Consider the following 15,756-nt stretch of genomic DNA (forward strand, 5'->3'; position numbering starts at 1 on the left):
ATTTTTGAACAAGTAGCCACGTAAACTAGAATTGCACGTGATGAAGGATGTTTGCGCATTAGCGCGAGCCCGGCTGGGCACGAGACTAATTGCGAAGTTGCTACAGCAACTTGATATCGTTACTAAATAGATCATAATGGTATATGGTCACATTACGCTATTTTGACCGCTATGGTCGATATTACTGCTGTGGTAGGTTACCGAGGATTTACTAGACTAGGTTACTTATCCAGCGCCTGGTTCTTGGCGGGTGGTTTTCTCTTTCCCACAATCGTTACATGCGGGGTTGCTGGTTCACAAGCGTTCTTCACGAGGTGCTCTGGGCCTGTCATCACGAAGCTTGCCAAGGGATCAAGGCCACTATGAAGTAGAAGCGGCAAAACAGACTTGTATGATTGAAAGGATTCATTCCAAATTTATGCATAAGCTGCCGTCATCTTTCAGTTCCAAGTTTCAATTTACATTGACTGAACGTCGCCGTTTTCATACGGCTATTCAGATTTTTAAATCTTTACATCGAATTTCTCCTCCTTATTTACATGATATATTTCAGTTTTCGAAGGATGTTACTGGTCATCTTAGTCGTAATGTTAAACGTTTATTTGTTCCTAGAGTGTTTACCAACTATGGCAAACGAACTTTTTTCTACCGAGGAACTGTTTTATGGAACAACCTTAAGTCCACTGTTACTGGGGCTGCCACTTTGTCGTCATTTCGTAATTATTATCTTAATTCTTAATTCCTGTGTAATTTTGTCTATGTATCCTTAGTTGTGTATGTATGTTTGTTTTTGTTTTTTTGTATATTATTAGTTATTGTATGTGTCTATTGTATGTTTGTTCAGGGCTCCACTGAAAATCAGTTTTACTGAGTGGACTCCCTGCTTAAAAATTACAATTACAAAAAAAGCAAAGACGACAGGCTACGGTGAGTGATGCTCTGCTGTTACTAACATATAGTATTTAGATTATAGACAATTTACAAGGTTAAGCAATGCGAAAAGTTAGTTGTTAGCTACATACAGAGTCTTCCAAGGATTTGTTAAACTGTTCTACATTGTGGAGACCTTATTCAGTTTGGTGAAAGATATTGAATTGAGAAGGTGCAAAGGAGTATTCAGTACTAAGATTATAGCCTTATACACTGGTGACCGAACAAGCTTTATTAAGCATGACACCGTAACTTCTGCATATATTACGGAGTTCAAATAATAATAATAGCTTTTTGAGCCAGCCATATGAATGCCACAATATTTTTTGCCACAGACCTCCAGTACCAGACAATTCCACCAACTACGTTTTATATTATCACCATCACACACCCAACATTATCAGGAATGCTTTTTTTACAAAACTACCAAAGAATGGAATGAGCTGCCACCATCTAGTTATGACAGACTCCTGGACCAACAGTCAGTTTATATTATTGAATGTATATCAGCACATTGCTGTCTTTCCAATATAATATAATCATAAACTGTGTATGGCTCATGAATCCTTGATGAATGGCGAGTCAAGTGATGTATAAGAGTTTATGCAGAGAGCAAGAGAAAAGGCATTACCAAGCCTTAAGTTTTGCTTTTAGGAGGTGGAATTGTATAGAGAATTCAATTTTATATATAGTGTGTTGTAGAGATTGGGGGTGCTAATGTTTACTTTAATTCACATTTTTAAATTTAGTACTAAATGCAGGAAAAATGCAAGTCGACAAGGAGGTTTTAATCAATCGGTTCAACTAAACAAAAGCTACAAACATATTATAAAGTTGAAATAGGCCAGTAATGTCAAGTTGAATTTTATTTTGACCACATTGGTTCTAAAGCATATTTTGATGAGTGGATTGCTAGATTCCTGTTTCTGCCCACATGCTAAGTTTAATGCAGATGCCCATTACGTCATTATTTCCACCTCATGGATTTTAAAATATTCACAAAATTTTCATTATTGTATTGGTGGGGTTTTTCTCAAAGTTCTATCTATAATGAATAGTGAATAATGACCTCCCGCCCACATCAATGAAATAGAAAACTAACAATCAACTTGGCTTGGCCTAAATCTATACTCTCAGATTATTTATCAGACTACGTACTAGATTAACCCAACTTGGTATGTCGCCATAAATGTATATTTATGAAATATCTGACATCCTCTTTTCATCAAATCCTTCAACAGTCCAACAGATAAATTTAACATCTTGAATTACAGGGTATGCTGACTTATCAACTAGCTCTACTGGATCGCCTGACACCACAAGACAGCCCATACCAATGCAGCTATTAACTCCCTACCTATTGACTATGGAACTCTCTGCCAATAATTAACCTATCACAATCACTAGCTTTAGTAAAATAATTTTTTATGGATTCATCTCCGTGTAGGTTTCATCGCCTTTGTCACCTTTCCCATTGTTCCAAGACTCCTGCACCTAATAATTACAGCTATATAATGCAACAGGATGACAGGCTGTGGTATTCAGGTTAAATAGTGCAAGCATTAGGGATAAACTATTTCCTTCCTGTTTACAATGCGAGAGCTATTTATCTTGAATACTATAGCTAGCTGTGCTATTACAAATTAATCCGACAACCATAGCAACCATTACCAAGCAATAGAAATTTGAAAATTAACCGCTGCAAAAGTTATTCACACATAGCAAGCCAACTGTTGCCTAGTAATCATTACTAAGTAACCATATTGTTGTTATGCTGTAGGGCATCTGTCACTACGGTAACACTAATTGTTAAGTCAGATATGTGTTTCTAACAGAATCATTCCGCAATATGTGACTGGATCTTTGAAAACCCAGCATAATCACCCAAACTTAAATATGCAGTATAAAGCATTGAATGCAATGGGTGCATATTATGAAAAAAATCTGGAACTTTTTAAGCGCCTTGTTCTTAGTGGAGGAAGGACCGAATGGTTAAAACCTGGATATCAAGTTATTTGCCTACACAAGAGCAGTTCGAAAATTGTTGTTTCATTGCAATACACTGAAGGATATATAAGTTATGACCGTTTGTTTACATCATGTCAAAGCGGTGGTACACAATCGAAATTACCTTGACAAACAAGTGTAATACTATTTCTATTGGCTAATTGCTTAACATATTTCAAAATACTTTGTCAAGGTGCTATTGGGAGTATTATATGGTAACACATTTGCTTGTGGGATTAGTGATTAAACATGTAGTAATATTATTTATTGTATGTTAGGCTATCAGTGTAGGTCACTGGTAGAATGCTATTCTGTAAAGCATTATTATTAGTACCATATTCGCTGCATACATGCATGCTGTCAAAAGTTCATAATATATGTACTGAGGAGAGTATCCTACTCTCATATACCCCTGTAGAAGGGCGTATCATGAAGTTATGATGTAACAACAAGATGTTGTGGTTTGTGTCGTACGAGCAGCCGTAAAAGTGCAAGAATCGTTAGCACCATTTCATACTAGCGACGCTCAGGACAGCGGCGGAGGAAGTAGTTGATATGAGGGGGGGCTTCGCTGAGCTGACCCAGACTTCTTTCTATAGTTTGGTAAGGTGAGACCAAAAAAAAAAAAAAAAAAAAAAAAAGGTCACAACCAGCTCACAAGAGCTTTCCACCTCACCAGCTACCATTTCTAGCTGATAAACTACATAAAAATCCTTACATAGCTCGCTACACACTGACTACTTTATTAGTGTGACTGCTCTATTAGAGTATCTCGATCTTTATCACGGTTTTCAGCCCCACTCCAAGAAAGATAATTTCGGTGTGATATCATTCTGAGGGGGGGCTAAGCCCCCCCTCAGCAGACCTAGGGGGGGCTTTAGCCCCCTAGCCCCCCCCTTTCCGCCGCCTATGGCTCAGGATAGCCGTATTTGTGAATGGCCTAGCAAGAAACGCCTACGAAGCAGTCTTAACCCATGAAGGAACGATTTTAGTTCAGTGAGAAACACTTAGAGCTGGAGTTAATTCGGTTGCTAGCGACGTTGTTAGGCAAGCGTTCAATTGATACCGAGATTGATACCATGTTCAACTAATGACATCATTAATCATACAAAGAAAAACGGGCGAACTCAGAAGCGTTGCATCATAACTTCACGATACGCCCTTCCACAGGGGTATATGAGAGTAGAATACTCTCCTCAGTATATATAATATGAACTCTTGATGCTGTGCACTACGCACGCAATTTGTCACTGTGTACTAAACAAGCGTAAACACTAATTTGCGCTACATTGTTAACATAAATTCTAGCCAATGAAATTGCAATTATAACCTTTTCACTGCTACCAGTGAAATACGGGATAAATTTTCATTGCTACTATTGAGACTTTTGTATGGGCAGTGAAACAGGTATGGTATAATGATCTAAATTGTTCTTAAGGTCACATAAGTTTAATTATTGGTTTCTCATCCTCTGACACTCAAAATAGTGATGAGGAGGGTGGATTTTTATCTTTGGCTAAATAAATAGCTAAAATGACTCAGAATGCAATTTTCTTAGACTGCTCTAACTAAGTTATCAACTATAAAAGGTGCTGGATGGCCGCATTCAGCTACAAAAAAGCTTGATGTGGCAAGGAAGATGGTGGTGCGGGTGGGGATGGGGATGAGTAATTAAGTTTAAAATTATTTAAGCTGTCTGATATATTTTCTGGAGAAAGAAGTTCCATAGATATTAAATGTTATATCTTTGTCTCAAAACAGCTGTTGTAGTGTCATCATCTACTTTTAGCTAATATCCATGTTGTAAAGGTGGTAGAGGCAACTCGGAGGCAACTAGCTAGTGATAGCGATATGTATGAAAGATACACAAGAGGTATTAAAGACTGCAAAAATAAGTCCAACAGCCAGACAAAATTTCTGCACAGTGTGTGTACTGTATGTCACCAAAATATGAGTCTTCAGAACAATCCAAAAGTATGTATATTTATAGGATGCCATTACATCTGAGCTTATGTCATGTAGTAGCTATGATGCATATCACTACACTGGATGTTTAAAGTGTGGGACGTTCTATTAGCATCTCGAAACCCTACAGTGGGTATTGGCTAACAGTCATTATGTTGTTAAGTATTATTTTACGTTTATCCATATTATCTGTGCTATTGATGGGGCAAATTTTGCATTTGGCCAAAACATCTCGGTGACTAATGCACTCTTGGTTACTGAGTTTTGTAACCGTGCTGGATATAGTATTCATTAATGATCAACAGTATGATCATTTCGTGTTATTAACCAGTACAAAGCTTATCCATAATGGCTTTGATGATTCCAGTAAAGATGAAATTGTGCATGCTGGCAACTAATAAGTATTTAACCCTATAGTCTTCTCCAGTTACAAAGCATAGGGGTCAATATTACTCAGTTAATCACTAATGGCATGTATGCACATATCTGCATATTAACATTAAAGCAATTCCAGGACATAATTATGACAAGGCAGGTAGATTTAATTTCTCTGCTGTATGTAGGAGAACATTACCCTGTAAAGGTTGTTTAACATCAAGGTCAAGTCATGCATGTGTGTGTGTGTGTGTGGTGTGTGGTATGTGTGGTGTGTGTGTGTGTGTGTGTGTGTGTGTGTGTGTGTGTGTGTGTGTGTGTGTGTGTGTGTGTGTGTGTGTGTGTGTGTGTGTGTGTGTGTGCGTGTGTGCATGTGTGTAAAACCAACTGGGGAAGCAACTAGCTCCACCTGTAACATCAATAGGTACCTGGTGTGAATTGGGAAAGCAAATGCCAACCGTCGATGTCCATTTTGAGAGGGCCTCTTTTCAGGGATGATATGCTGTCTACAGTATAAACACATCTACCAAGCTATGGTGCTGGTGTTTTGCTGTATATGTTGCGGAAACTTGGCCTGCAAAGCAAAGGGAGGTGCACTCAATTATGGGGAGGTACACCTTAATTATGGAGAGACTTCACCATTGCTGTGTGAAAACATTATTAAACATCTTACGAGCTTTGTAACAGCATATAAGCAAGAGTTCATTATAAACTTTTGATATATGTAATGAAGAAATGAAGAGTAATCACCAGAAAGTTTTTGTAAGTTAGAACGATGACATGGATTAGTGAATATCAAGCCCCCGTAGCCTCATCCATTGTTGAGTAATGCTTGGCTACAGGGACAGTTAGTTGCAGCATAAAATTCTGCTAAATGGAAACGTTTTAAATTCCATGAGAAACTTGTTGGAAGTATATGTATTGCAAGAGTGAATTACTCTAACACTCTTGGTACATTACCAACTGCCAAGTTGTAATTTGTGAACTCTATATGCTCTATAGAGACTTACTAGAACTGTGAGTTGTATGTCATATGTATTGCTATAGTCCTTGATACTTAAGTTTCTGTGTTTATATATGGTAACAGTTGGCATGCACCTTTGCTCTTTGAAAATTTTTATGAAGCTTGCTGAGTTCTTATCATGCAGTGTTTATCCTACATGATATGGCAGATACTAACATACTGGCATGCAGTCTTAGTTAAAACTGTCATATGTCATAATTTTGGACATACAGCTATGTAACTGCAGATAGAGCTTATCCAGATGTGTCTGTATGTACATGGCATAATGTGTGTGCTATGCATGATAATAGGTAGAGCAAGTGATATACATACACAGATTGGGAATCAGATCGACAGTGTGTAATGAGTTCAGATCATGAGGATCAACGAGATTTGGAGTAAGTACTATAGAAAGTGCTTATACACTGCATGTAAATATCTCCATTGATAAACTTCATGACTAAACTACATTTATAGTCTCATCAAAAGGGGTTACTGATTGCAACATACTTACTATTTTCATTCGAAGTGGTTAGTCTGATCTTACTGTATTATGATGTGTGTAACTATGTAATCGCCAGGACAATTGTTCGCAAGAAATTCAACTATAACTATATACTCAGAGGAATTTTTATTTTCCAAAAAACTGACACTTCTAAATTGTGCTATTTGAAAATAACTCCAGTTTTAAACACAGGTTAATTAAACAGGTTTAACTTGTGGCACATGTCCACCATAAAGTAGTCACCATCATGTGACAACTCAAGAATCCAGGCCAACAACTGGACCAACAAGTTTAGGTACCATTTTATTATTGGCGTGAAGTCACAATTCACGAGAGCCTTAGCTTGTGCTGATCCCTGTTTGCCCACCCAATACTCAGTTCCCTCTTTTAGCTTACTTCATAGTTGCTGGTGTTATCCAGCTGCCCAGCAAGTGATGGGGGTAGTGATAAAGGGTTGGCTATAGCCACTACCCACTCCATCCACTCTACCCACTCCACTTATGTGTAAATTGATGTGTATTAAGTTTTTTGTTGTGTTTTGTAATTTGTTTTGTATTTTTGTCTTGTTTTGTATTGGCTTTATGTTTTCTCCTTGTAGGCTGAACCTTGTACAGGCTTTACCTTTTGTGTATGCCTTCTTGTTTGGTAAAATTGATAATAATCTAATCCATCAACTATTTTCACCACACTATTAGTTGATGTGAAATGGGCTGTAGTGTTGTAGCGTTCCTAACCTAGGGCAGGGCTATGAAAGCATTATTAAGCATATTTTCTGGTCTAATGCAGGCTGGGACTTGGGGATACTGACTATTAGTATCAAAGAAAAGCCTGCGTTAGCTTCAGCTACAGCACGAGTGCCCACACACCCAACTTCTTACCTTGAGATTTGGTACATTATTAGCAGTGTCGGCTTGTATTTATGCTGTTGATAAACTAAGGCATGTAACTGCTAGTACATCATACTAACATTTGTATTTTACATGCAGGGTTAGGGATGATGAAGAAGAGATAGAAGAACAAGAAAACGCATCATCTAATTGTACATGCATGACATGACAAGTGTTTGTTGTAATTGTCAATGATATCATATTAGATATGAAAAAGGAATGTAATGTCTGCAAGTCTTTTTCACCTATCAGATGTGATAGGTACAAAGAGTGTGGTGAGAAGTTCCTTAAAAAGGGAAGAGATGAAGAACCAGCTAAAGTTAAGCATTTCTATAAAGCATGGGGCTCTCTTAAAGGTAAGGTATAGTATATGTGTGCGTGTAGTCAATTAGAAGTTGTAGTGTTCTATAAATGTAACTTCAATGCCAAAATTATATCCACATGATTGATAGTGACCAATGTTGCCACCACTAGCTACTGTTTTGCGAATGACAAGTACTGCACCAGACGAAACTTGGTATAAAACCTATATGATTTGTGGGACCACTGTAGCTGATAATATTAATTTTCGTAGCAGTTGCACATATCTTATTAGCCAACCCTGTGTCCTAATTAGCATTTGAATTTCCATGCATTTTCCCAAAGTATGCTGTGCTAAGTTATGTAACATGAGTGTGCTTAAAGTATGTGTGTATTTTAATGCAGGTTAGGGTATTGCATGCATCTGGAGATGCAGATATTGTTGTCTTGATGCGGAAAAGAAATGATAGTCGTAACTCCTGGTGCCATTATGAAAGTGAAGGTGTTGGAGAACAATTCATGATACGGTACCATGATGTGTATAACTTGTGGGTAGGGTACACTAAAATAGCAGGTAATGACAAGTATTTGTCACTGTGCACTTACAATTAAAGTTGTATATGCAATAGCAGGGGAGAATGTTACACCTATTTCAGGTACATAAAATTAAGTAATAATAGTCAGCTGTTAGTATTCATGTAGCGAGTGATGGTGTTGCTAATAGCAACACAACGGTACCAGTCATGCCACCACATGTTTCAGGTACACAAAATTATGTAATGATTGTCAGCTGTTAGTATTCATGTAGTGAGTGATGGTGTTGCTAATAGCAACACAACAGTACCAGTCATGCCACCACATGTTTCAGGTACACAAAATTATGTAAAGATTGTCAGATATTACTATTTTATGTAGCGAGTGATGGTGTTGCTAATAGCAACACAACAGTACCAGTCATGCCACCACATGTTTCAGGTACATAAAATTATGTAATGATTGTCAGATATTACTATTTTATGTAGCGAGTGATGGTGTTGCTAATAGCAACACAACAGTACCAGTCATGCCACCACATGTTTCAGGTGCACAAAATTATGTAATGATTGTCAGATATTACTATTTTATGTAGCGAGTGATGGTGTTGCTAATAGCAACACAACAGTACCAGTCATGCCACCACATGTTTCAGGTACATAAAATTATGTAATGATTGTCAGATATTACTATTTTATGTAGCGAGTGATGGTGTTGCTAATAGCAACACAACAGTACCAGTTGTGGTGCCACCACATGTTTCAGGTACATAAAATTATGTAATGATTGTCAGATGTTACTATTTTATGTAGCGAGTGATGGTGTTGCTAATAGCAACACAACAGTACCAGTTGTGGTGCCATCACATGTTTCAGGTACATAAAATTGTGTAATGATTTTACTACCTTACCCAAATAATTGATAGGTAGAAAGAGGAGAAGACGCCGCTGTGGTGCATGTGAAGGCTGTAGAGCTACAAACTGTAATAGTTGCAAAAATTGTAAAACACCTAGCCTTAAAAAAGGGCGTGTTTGCATCATACCTGTAGATATTTAAGTTGACTGATGTTTTATCTGTTGCATTATTAAAAATTACTGAGTTTACATAGCAGAAAGCAGATTGAGCATGATGTGTATGTAATTAAAGAGCTGCATAACATTAGTTACATTGTGTAGAGCCGTATTTTCTTTGTACTGAGAGTTCATTGCTAATGCTACATGTAAAACTACATTAAAAAGATTGTTGAGATTGGAACTCTAATACCATTAAAAGATTGTCACCAAACCTGAAAGAGTCACAGAGAAAAAGTAAACCAGCAGAAGTTACTCCAAGACACGGATATATAATGCAATCCATGGTCAACTACAAATTCTGGGTCAGGGATGGCCAAACCATATGAAAGCACATAGTTTTATATAATCCATGACCAGGATTTGATGTTCCAGAACATGTACCCAAATGATCTCAAACAATGAGAAGCAAACAGCTGTAGGTTATAGCTTGAAATGTCAGAACTTCTGAGAAAATGGAAACATGAAATAAAAAAAAAATAAAAAAACTGGTATCAGCCTTCTTGTCAGGAAAATTAATCAAGCTGGTCATGAGCATATCAACTGAAAGAAGCATACTGGGGAGTCAAGTCATGCATGTAATATATCCTGTACCTAAAATTAATACTAGGCATTTGGAGGGACATAACAATGTCATACTCCAAACCAAAAGGGTAAGCTGCACCGGTACCATGAAATGGCTGTGCTGTAAACAGCTAATTTTTATTTCAGTACAAGATCAGCCATGGCCATAACGATCTTGATACCACACGCTTAATAGCTGTGGGTGTATAGCTGCTGTGTATACAGAATACAGACACACAATTGCAAGGTACAATGACATGTTTGATATATGCATACCCCATTGTTGTGTGCCTGCAGGGTATTCCTCAGGTGGGTGAACTAGCTAGTTCACCCACCTGAGGAATACTCTTGCTTTCATGCATGGTATAATTATTTTATTAATGTAATAGCAAGTTAGATATATAACTCGCTTTAATATGTGATCGGACGTGTGAAAATGGGGCATGTGGGCACACAAAATTTGTCTACTTTTTTTGCCCATAAGTTTTAATGCCAATATGTTATGGCCAGGCGATCCAGATTTTGTCAAAAAAGTGTTTGGCTTTATAACACAAGTTACAGAATAATAAATACTGTATTTCAGGACTGAGATATAATGTTATGTGATAGAGTATAGGTTTGTGCCCACATGGCCTATTTTTGCAAGCCCGGTCATATTAAATTTAACTGTTGGCATTAGAACCCCCAATGACACCTTTGACACAATACATCCTTACAACTTCACAGAACCATGCATTTACACATTATGTGACCAGATTTGCGAAAACAGGTCTTCCATGCATATACTCATCCAATTTACCAACTTTGACAAGTCATATCTTCAGATTGCTAAAGGGCATTCCCTTGAAATTTGGGCAGTAATGAGCATCACCATATAAGTCAGTGGTCGGTTGAATGGAGAAAATTATACTGTAACTTGAACACCAAGTTATACATCTCTAAGTTCATACGATCAGATTCATGTGTGTGGAAGACCCTAAGCTTTTAGCAAATCTGGTCACATGTTTTCACTTGTTGTTCTAATTCATTGACCCTGTCCATTTTCATGATCTTGTACCTTGATGATGGTACATTAGTTAATTTCTTTACTACTGCCTCACTTTACCACTCAAGGATCACATTTCTCCAAGTGTGATCCATTTTAACTTTCTGGGGACTCTTTTCCTGAATTACCTTAACATCCAGCAAGGCACCAGCTTGAAACTATTGGGTTCTCCACTTTGGTGATAAAAATTTTAGACTTTCTTTATTCTCATATGGATAAGGTGGCTTAATTCATTTTGTGATATTGGATAACCCTCGCTCAGGTTGAGCTTCGTGCATATCATGTAGCTGTTGAAGTAGTTGTAAAAATTATTTACTTATGCCACACTGTCTCTTCCTCCATACTGAGGTGTTTTCTTTTCTACTTGACCTTTACCTTCATAATAGACATGCAAAGATCTAGAATCCGTGCCAGTATATGGTTGTATTATAACTGTAGATATGAAAACATTTTATAGTACTGACATTTTGATCACCTTGAGCTCATCACCCCACTCTATGATGGGAATTTTTATAAAAGTCCTTTTTGTGTAAATTACATTTTAAGTCTTGGTAAACATAGCTAAATAAACAAATAACATTTTTAATCTGATAAATATGTGTCTGCATCATCGTCAGTTGTATACACATCACACTCCCCACCGGTTGGCTGATCACAGACATCTGCTTCACTAATATCATCATGATCGTGTGTAAGAAAAACACTGAAGCTTTTTAGTCCAGCTTTGAGCATGCTTGAAGCATATAGTATTCCTTCGTTGAACAAAGCACACTTTCCTCTGAGAAAACTAGGGTGTTTTGAGTGTGAAGAATATTTGCAGGTAGTCTCCTTGGACATAAGGGATCCCTGAATGCACAAAAAGATATATGACATGATCACTTTACATATTAGTCAAGCCACATTGATTTTATTTATAATAACAGTTGTTTGAATACACAAATTACAGGTTTTAAAAATATAAGTATCTATTAGCTACAGCATAAAAGCAGTGCCTAAACAACAAAATATTGAGTATTAAGGGTGAGGTCTCAATAAAATGACAACGCTTGTTTGCAGCTGACACCACGGTGTAATTTGAGAAGATAATTATTTGCAAGGGAACAGTACTTAGATGCTTTGGACAAGAATGGGGCTCTTATTCAGAGCGTGTAATGATGATCATTTACTTTGATGTGGAATTAAATTTTAATAAGGTGGAATTAAATTTTAAATGCATACTGTATGAGCAGAAATTTTGGTGCGGAATTAAGTAAATTGGCAATTTCGTAGATGCTTACAAAACTTGCCAAATCAAAAATTTTCCATATCTAGCAAGTTCGTAACTGCTTGTAGCTTCCATAGAATTTGCTACCACATGCATTTTGTCAAATTAAACCCCAGCAAAATGCTAATTCTGCTTGCCAAAATTTCTGTTTATGGGATATATATATAGACAATTAAACAAGCTCAATGAAATGGCCTTTTGATTATAAGTATCTTGCATGGGTAAATTGATGTGCTGAAGAGTGCAAAGTAGCAAGGGTTCTCTATTGGCAATGAAAAGTTATATGGAGGATACTGTACAATTGCGAAAGGCATGCTGTACAGTAGGTAATAACAACACAGCTTTGATAACACAACAGTGAAGAGATACTAACTAATGTTGCATACTTGATCACAATTTTCATTGTCTTCATGATCCAGCAACCCATCATCATGACGATTCAACAGTCCATCGTCATGGCAATTCAGTGATCCATTGTTACAACAATTCAGAAATCCATCATGATGGTGATTCAGCAATTCATCGTCATGAGAATCGAGTGATCCATTATCATGATATTCAGTTGAAACCTCATCATCACACAGAAGTGTTTCCGTTTCTATATAAATTATGTCGAATAAATCCCAGCAGAATATGTAAATACACATTGCTGTCAATATAGAAATAAGTGCATTACCTGCCAATGACTGATGCAAGGATGACAAAACTCTATCTTTAAAATAAAGGAGAAATGAAGTCATCTCTCGAATGACCTGCCGTTCCTCTTCTTGGAATCTGCATAATTTCATATATGTATCTACAGCTTCATATTGCAGTTGAACAGCAATACAGTTACGAACTCCTACATGAGATAAAAATCCACTCATTGGACATTATGTGACCCACAAATCATACCTGATAGTGCTGACCAAGGGAAAATTCCTGCTGTTACCTCTTCTGTAGTCAACAAAGACTGCGATGGTTGCAGGTCTTGAATAACACTATTATAGTGCGTGACTACTTCTGAAATTTTCTTCTTATCTTGAGCTATAGCTTTTCTTAGTGCTTGCCTTTGTTTGCTAGATGCTGTAAAGTGTTGCATACATTAATACACCTCTTGTATCAAATAGCAAGTATTACAGATTCTTGCACGGATGTGCATGGATGCAGATACGTATGTATATACAGTAACTATACACATATACCACAGTTTGATCACCTTTAGCTATATTGTAGCTATATACACATTCTTACTAAAAACTCCATTGACTGGCCTAAATACCTTGTTTTGTATTCCGGCAGATTTGTGTATACATTTGATGCATACCAAATGAACGCTGACGGCTACCTAGATGCAAAACTCCCACACCATACATAGATATCTCACAAAATTTAATTACCTGTTGCATGGCGCATATACAAATTAAGCAATATGTATCAAACTGGATGACACAAAAGTTTAGTGCATGTACAGATAATTTAGTATTATCTGAAATCCCAGATTAGCAACAGATTAAAAATCCAAGTTGTTAATTTTACCATGTTTTCCCCTTAGCCTATAAAAATTCATATGCCCTCTCTTTTAGACTTATCTTGCTTGCACATCAGGCAATAGACTTGTGCTGGTGGTACAACAAACTTGTATCTTTGGTGATGGTTTCCTGTTTCCTCATGATGCTCAAATGCAGCATTTCAAGATGGCTGGCCAGTCTTTCCTTTGTCTGATTGAGGACTTCTTGTCTGCCTCTTTGTAGCACAGATTCTCTTTCATCTTGGTTAGTGAGGCCTAAACGATTCTCTAAATCATGAAGTGCATTAGCCTTTTGGGTTACAGCATCTGCAAAAGCCTGTGCACTGATATGAAGGTCATTGTTGTCTATGAAAACATACACACGCTATAATTTTCTAGCTCATATAACTACGTACCAATAGCTATACTGACAGGAACATCATGTCCAGCTACAAAACTCCTTAAGTAATTGGCATCCTTTATCTGTTGCAATAGTTTGTAGTACTGCCCTGCTAAAGATAGAGGCACACTGCTGGTATCTGTTGACCTTTCAACTAAAATATGACAAAATTTAGAATGGCACATCCAGTTAACCATGTTATTGGCACAAACCATGTGCAATCTGGCATAAGTTAGCTTTGAAATGTTGTAGTGTAGTCGTTGTTAAACTCATCCCTATTTTTTCTTCAATCTCTTTTAAAACTTCCTCCATTTCCTCTATGACAGCTCGAGCCTTTTATATACGCATGCATAGGATAATCATTCCATGTTCGTGTCACAAACTTTTTGAATCCTTAAAGATAGATGTTTTGGCAGTCCTAATACCTTCCTTTCATTCCAAAACATTACTGCTTCGGTTAGTGCATCATCTCTGCCTACAGTGCAACAAATACAATGGTAAGCGGCAACAATGCAAGGGAAATTAGTGGTAGCATGATACTTATGCACCATGTACAAAATTACATACCAGCTGCACTTAACATTTTTGTTGAAAATGCCCATCTGGATAAATTAGAGAAAAGTTGCTCCATGTCTTCCCCTGATCCGCCTGCTGCACCATCTTGCCATCTACCACCCCAGATAATCTGAAATATTTGATTGTTGTAGCTACATATCACATGCATGCACAAAGTTACGAACCCCACATGGCCAAGAATGTGCTTTTCCATGCATTACAGATAAACAGGGTATCATGTCCATGCTTCCTGGAAAAAGGTGCTCCTTGTTACGTGCCCAAGGCCAATATTTACAGACGATGTCCTCCCAGAAATAGCTAACATTTCGTGGAGCAAATACCTTTGTGTGCAAATAATGTGCATATCCATAGCTGTGACAGTAACTATGATAAAGAAAGTATTGCAGCATAGGTAAACATACATTTCTCCATGAAACATATTGACAGCTTTCTGAGCAATTGCATGTCTGCATCCACCAACTTCCAGTCCAGTCTCATCTAGAGATGGCATTGTTCGAGATACTGCTTTAGCAGCTTTCCAACGAGTAGATCCACATTGATCGTCACGCTTCAATTTAAACACATATTTACTACAAACACATGACTATCCATCTTAAGGGTTTACTTTCACATATTATGTAGTAATCCAGGCAAAGTGGTTATACATACTGTATTTGTATGTATGTGTTCTTGGCCCAATCTTGGGAATAATGTAAAATTGAAGTATTCTGGTTTCCAGGGTCTGTATAGACTATACATAATACAAATGGACAATCACCTAATTATTTAGGTGTCCATGTTAAAGAGATGTGATTTCAGGTTCTTAATGTGTGTGCACAATACAATTGATGTAAGTCCTTATT

At 37.2% G+C, this 15,756-nt stretch overlaps 2 protein-coding genes and 1 long non-coding RNA gene across 4 annotated transcripts in view; 2 read left to right on the forward strand and 1 right to left on the reverse strand.

Annotated features, from left to right (window-relative positions):
• Positions 1 to 121: 121 nt before the first annotated feature.
• LOC136267420 (uncharacterized) overlaps positions 122 to 15,756 on the forward strand; it is a 24,895-nt gene continuing 9,260 nt past the window's right edge. Inside the window, exon 1 of the long non-coding RNA XR_010706673.1 lies at positions 122 to 927. This is a non-coding gene — a long non-coding RNA (uncharacterized lncRNA). The remainder of the gene's footprint in view (positions 928 to 15,756) is intronic.
• Positions 1,111 to 9,725, forward strand: LOC136267418 (uncharacterized). The gene is made up of 14 exons (XM_066062572.1): positions 1,111 to 1,411; positions 6,618 to 6,678; positions 7,772 to 7,824; positions 7,879 to 8,033; positions 8,378 to 8,546; positions 8,602 to 8,628; positions 8,675 to 8,734; positions 8,781 to 8,840; positions 8,888 to 8,947; positions 8,995 to 9,054; positions 9,102 to 9,161; positions 9,209 to 9,271; positions 9,319 to 9,381; positions 9,436 to 9,725. The coding sequence occupies exons 1-14, from the start codon at positions 1,369 to 1,371 to the stop codon at positions 9,552 to 9,554; spliced, it is 1,053 nt and encodes a 350-aa protein (XP_065918644.1). The 5' UTR covers positions 1,111 to 1,368; the 3' UTR covers positions 9,555 to 9,725.
• The window catches only part of LOC136267417 (uncharacterized), a 9,551-nt gene continuing 5,456 nt past the window's right edge, over positions 11,662 to 15,756 (reverse strand). For both annotated transcript variants that reach the window (XM_066062570.1, XM_066062571.1), the window contains exons 10-20: positions 15,316 to 15,461; positions 15,079 to 15,265; positions 14,906 to 15,023; positions 14,722 to 14,813; positions 14,551 to 14,671; positions 14,355 to 14,492; positions 14,068 to 14,304; positions 13,344 to 13,514; positions 13,126 to 13,290; positions 12,836 to 13,047; positions 11,662 to 12,031 (exon numbers count right to left, since the gene is read on the reverse strand). In XM_066062570.1, coding sequence (XP_065918642.1) covers positions 11,768 to 12,031; positions 12,836 to 13,047; positions 13,126 to 13,290; positions 13,344 to 13,514; positions 14,068 to 14,304; positions 14,355 to 14,492; positions 14,551 to 14,671; positions 14,722 to 14,813; positions 14,906 to 15,023; positions 15,079 to 15,265; positions 15,316 to 15,461 — 1,851 coding nt within the window. In that variant the 3' untranslated portion in view covers positions 11,662 to 11,767. The remainder of the gene's footprint in view (positions 12,032 to 12,835; positions 13,048 to 13,125; positions 13,291 to 13,343; positions 13,515 to 14,067; positions 14,305 to 14,354; positions 14,493 to 14,550; positions 14,672 to 14,721; positions 14,814 to 14,905; positions 15,024 to 15,078; positions 15,266 to 15,315; positions 15,462 to 15,756) is intronic.

This window comes from Dysidea avara, chromosome 9, assembly GCF_963678975.1.
Source record: "Dysidea avara chromosome 9, odDysAvar1.4, whole genome shotgun sequence".
NCBI classification, from domain to species: domain Eukaryota; kingdom Metazoa; phylum Porifera; class Demospongiae; order Dictyoceratida; family Dysideidae; genus Dysidea; species Dysidea avara.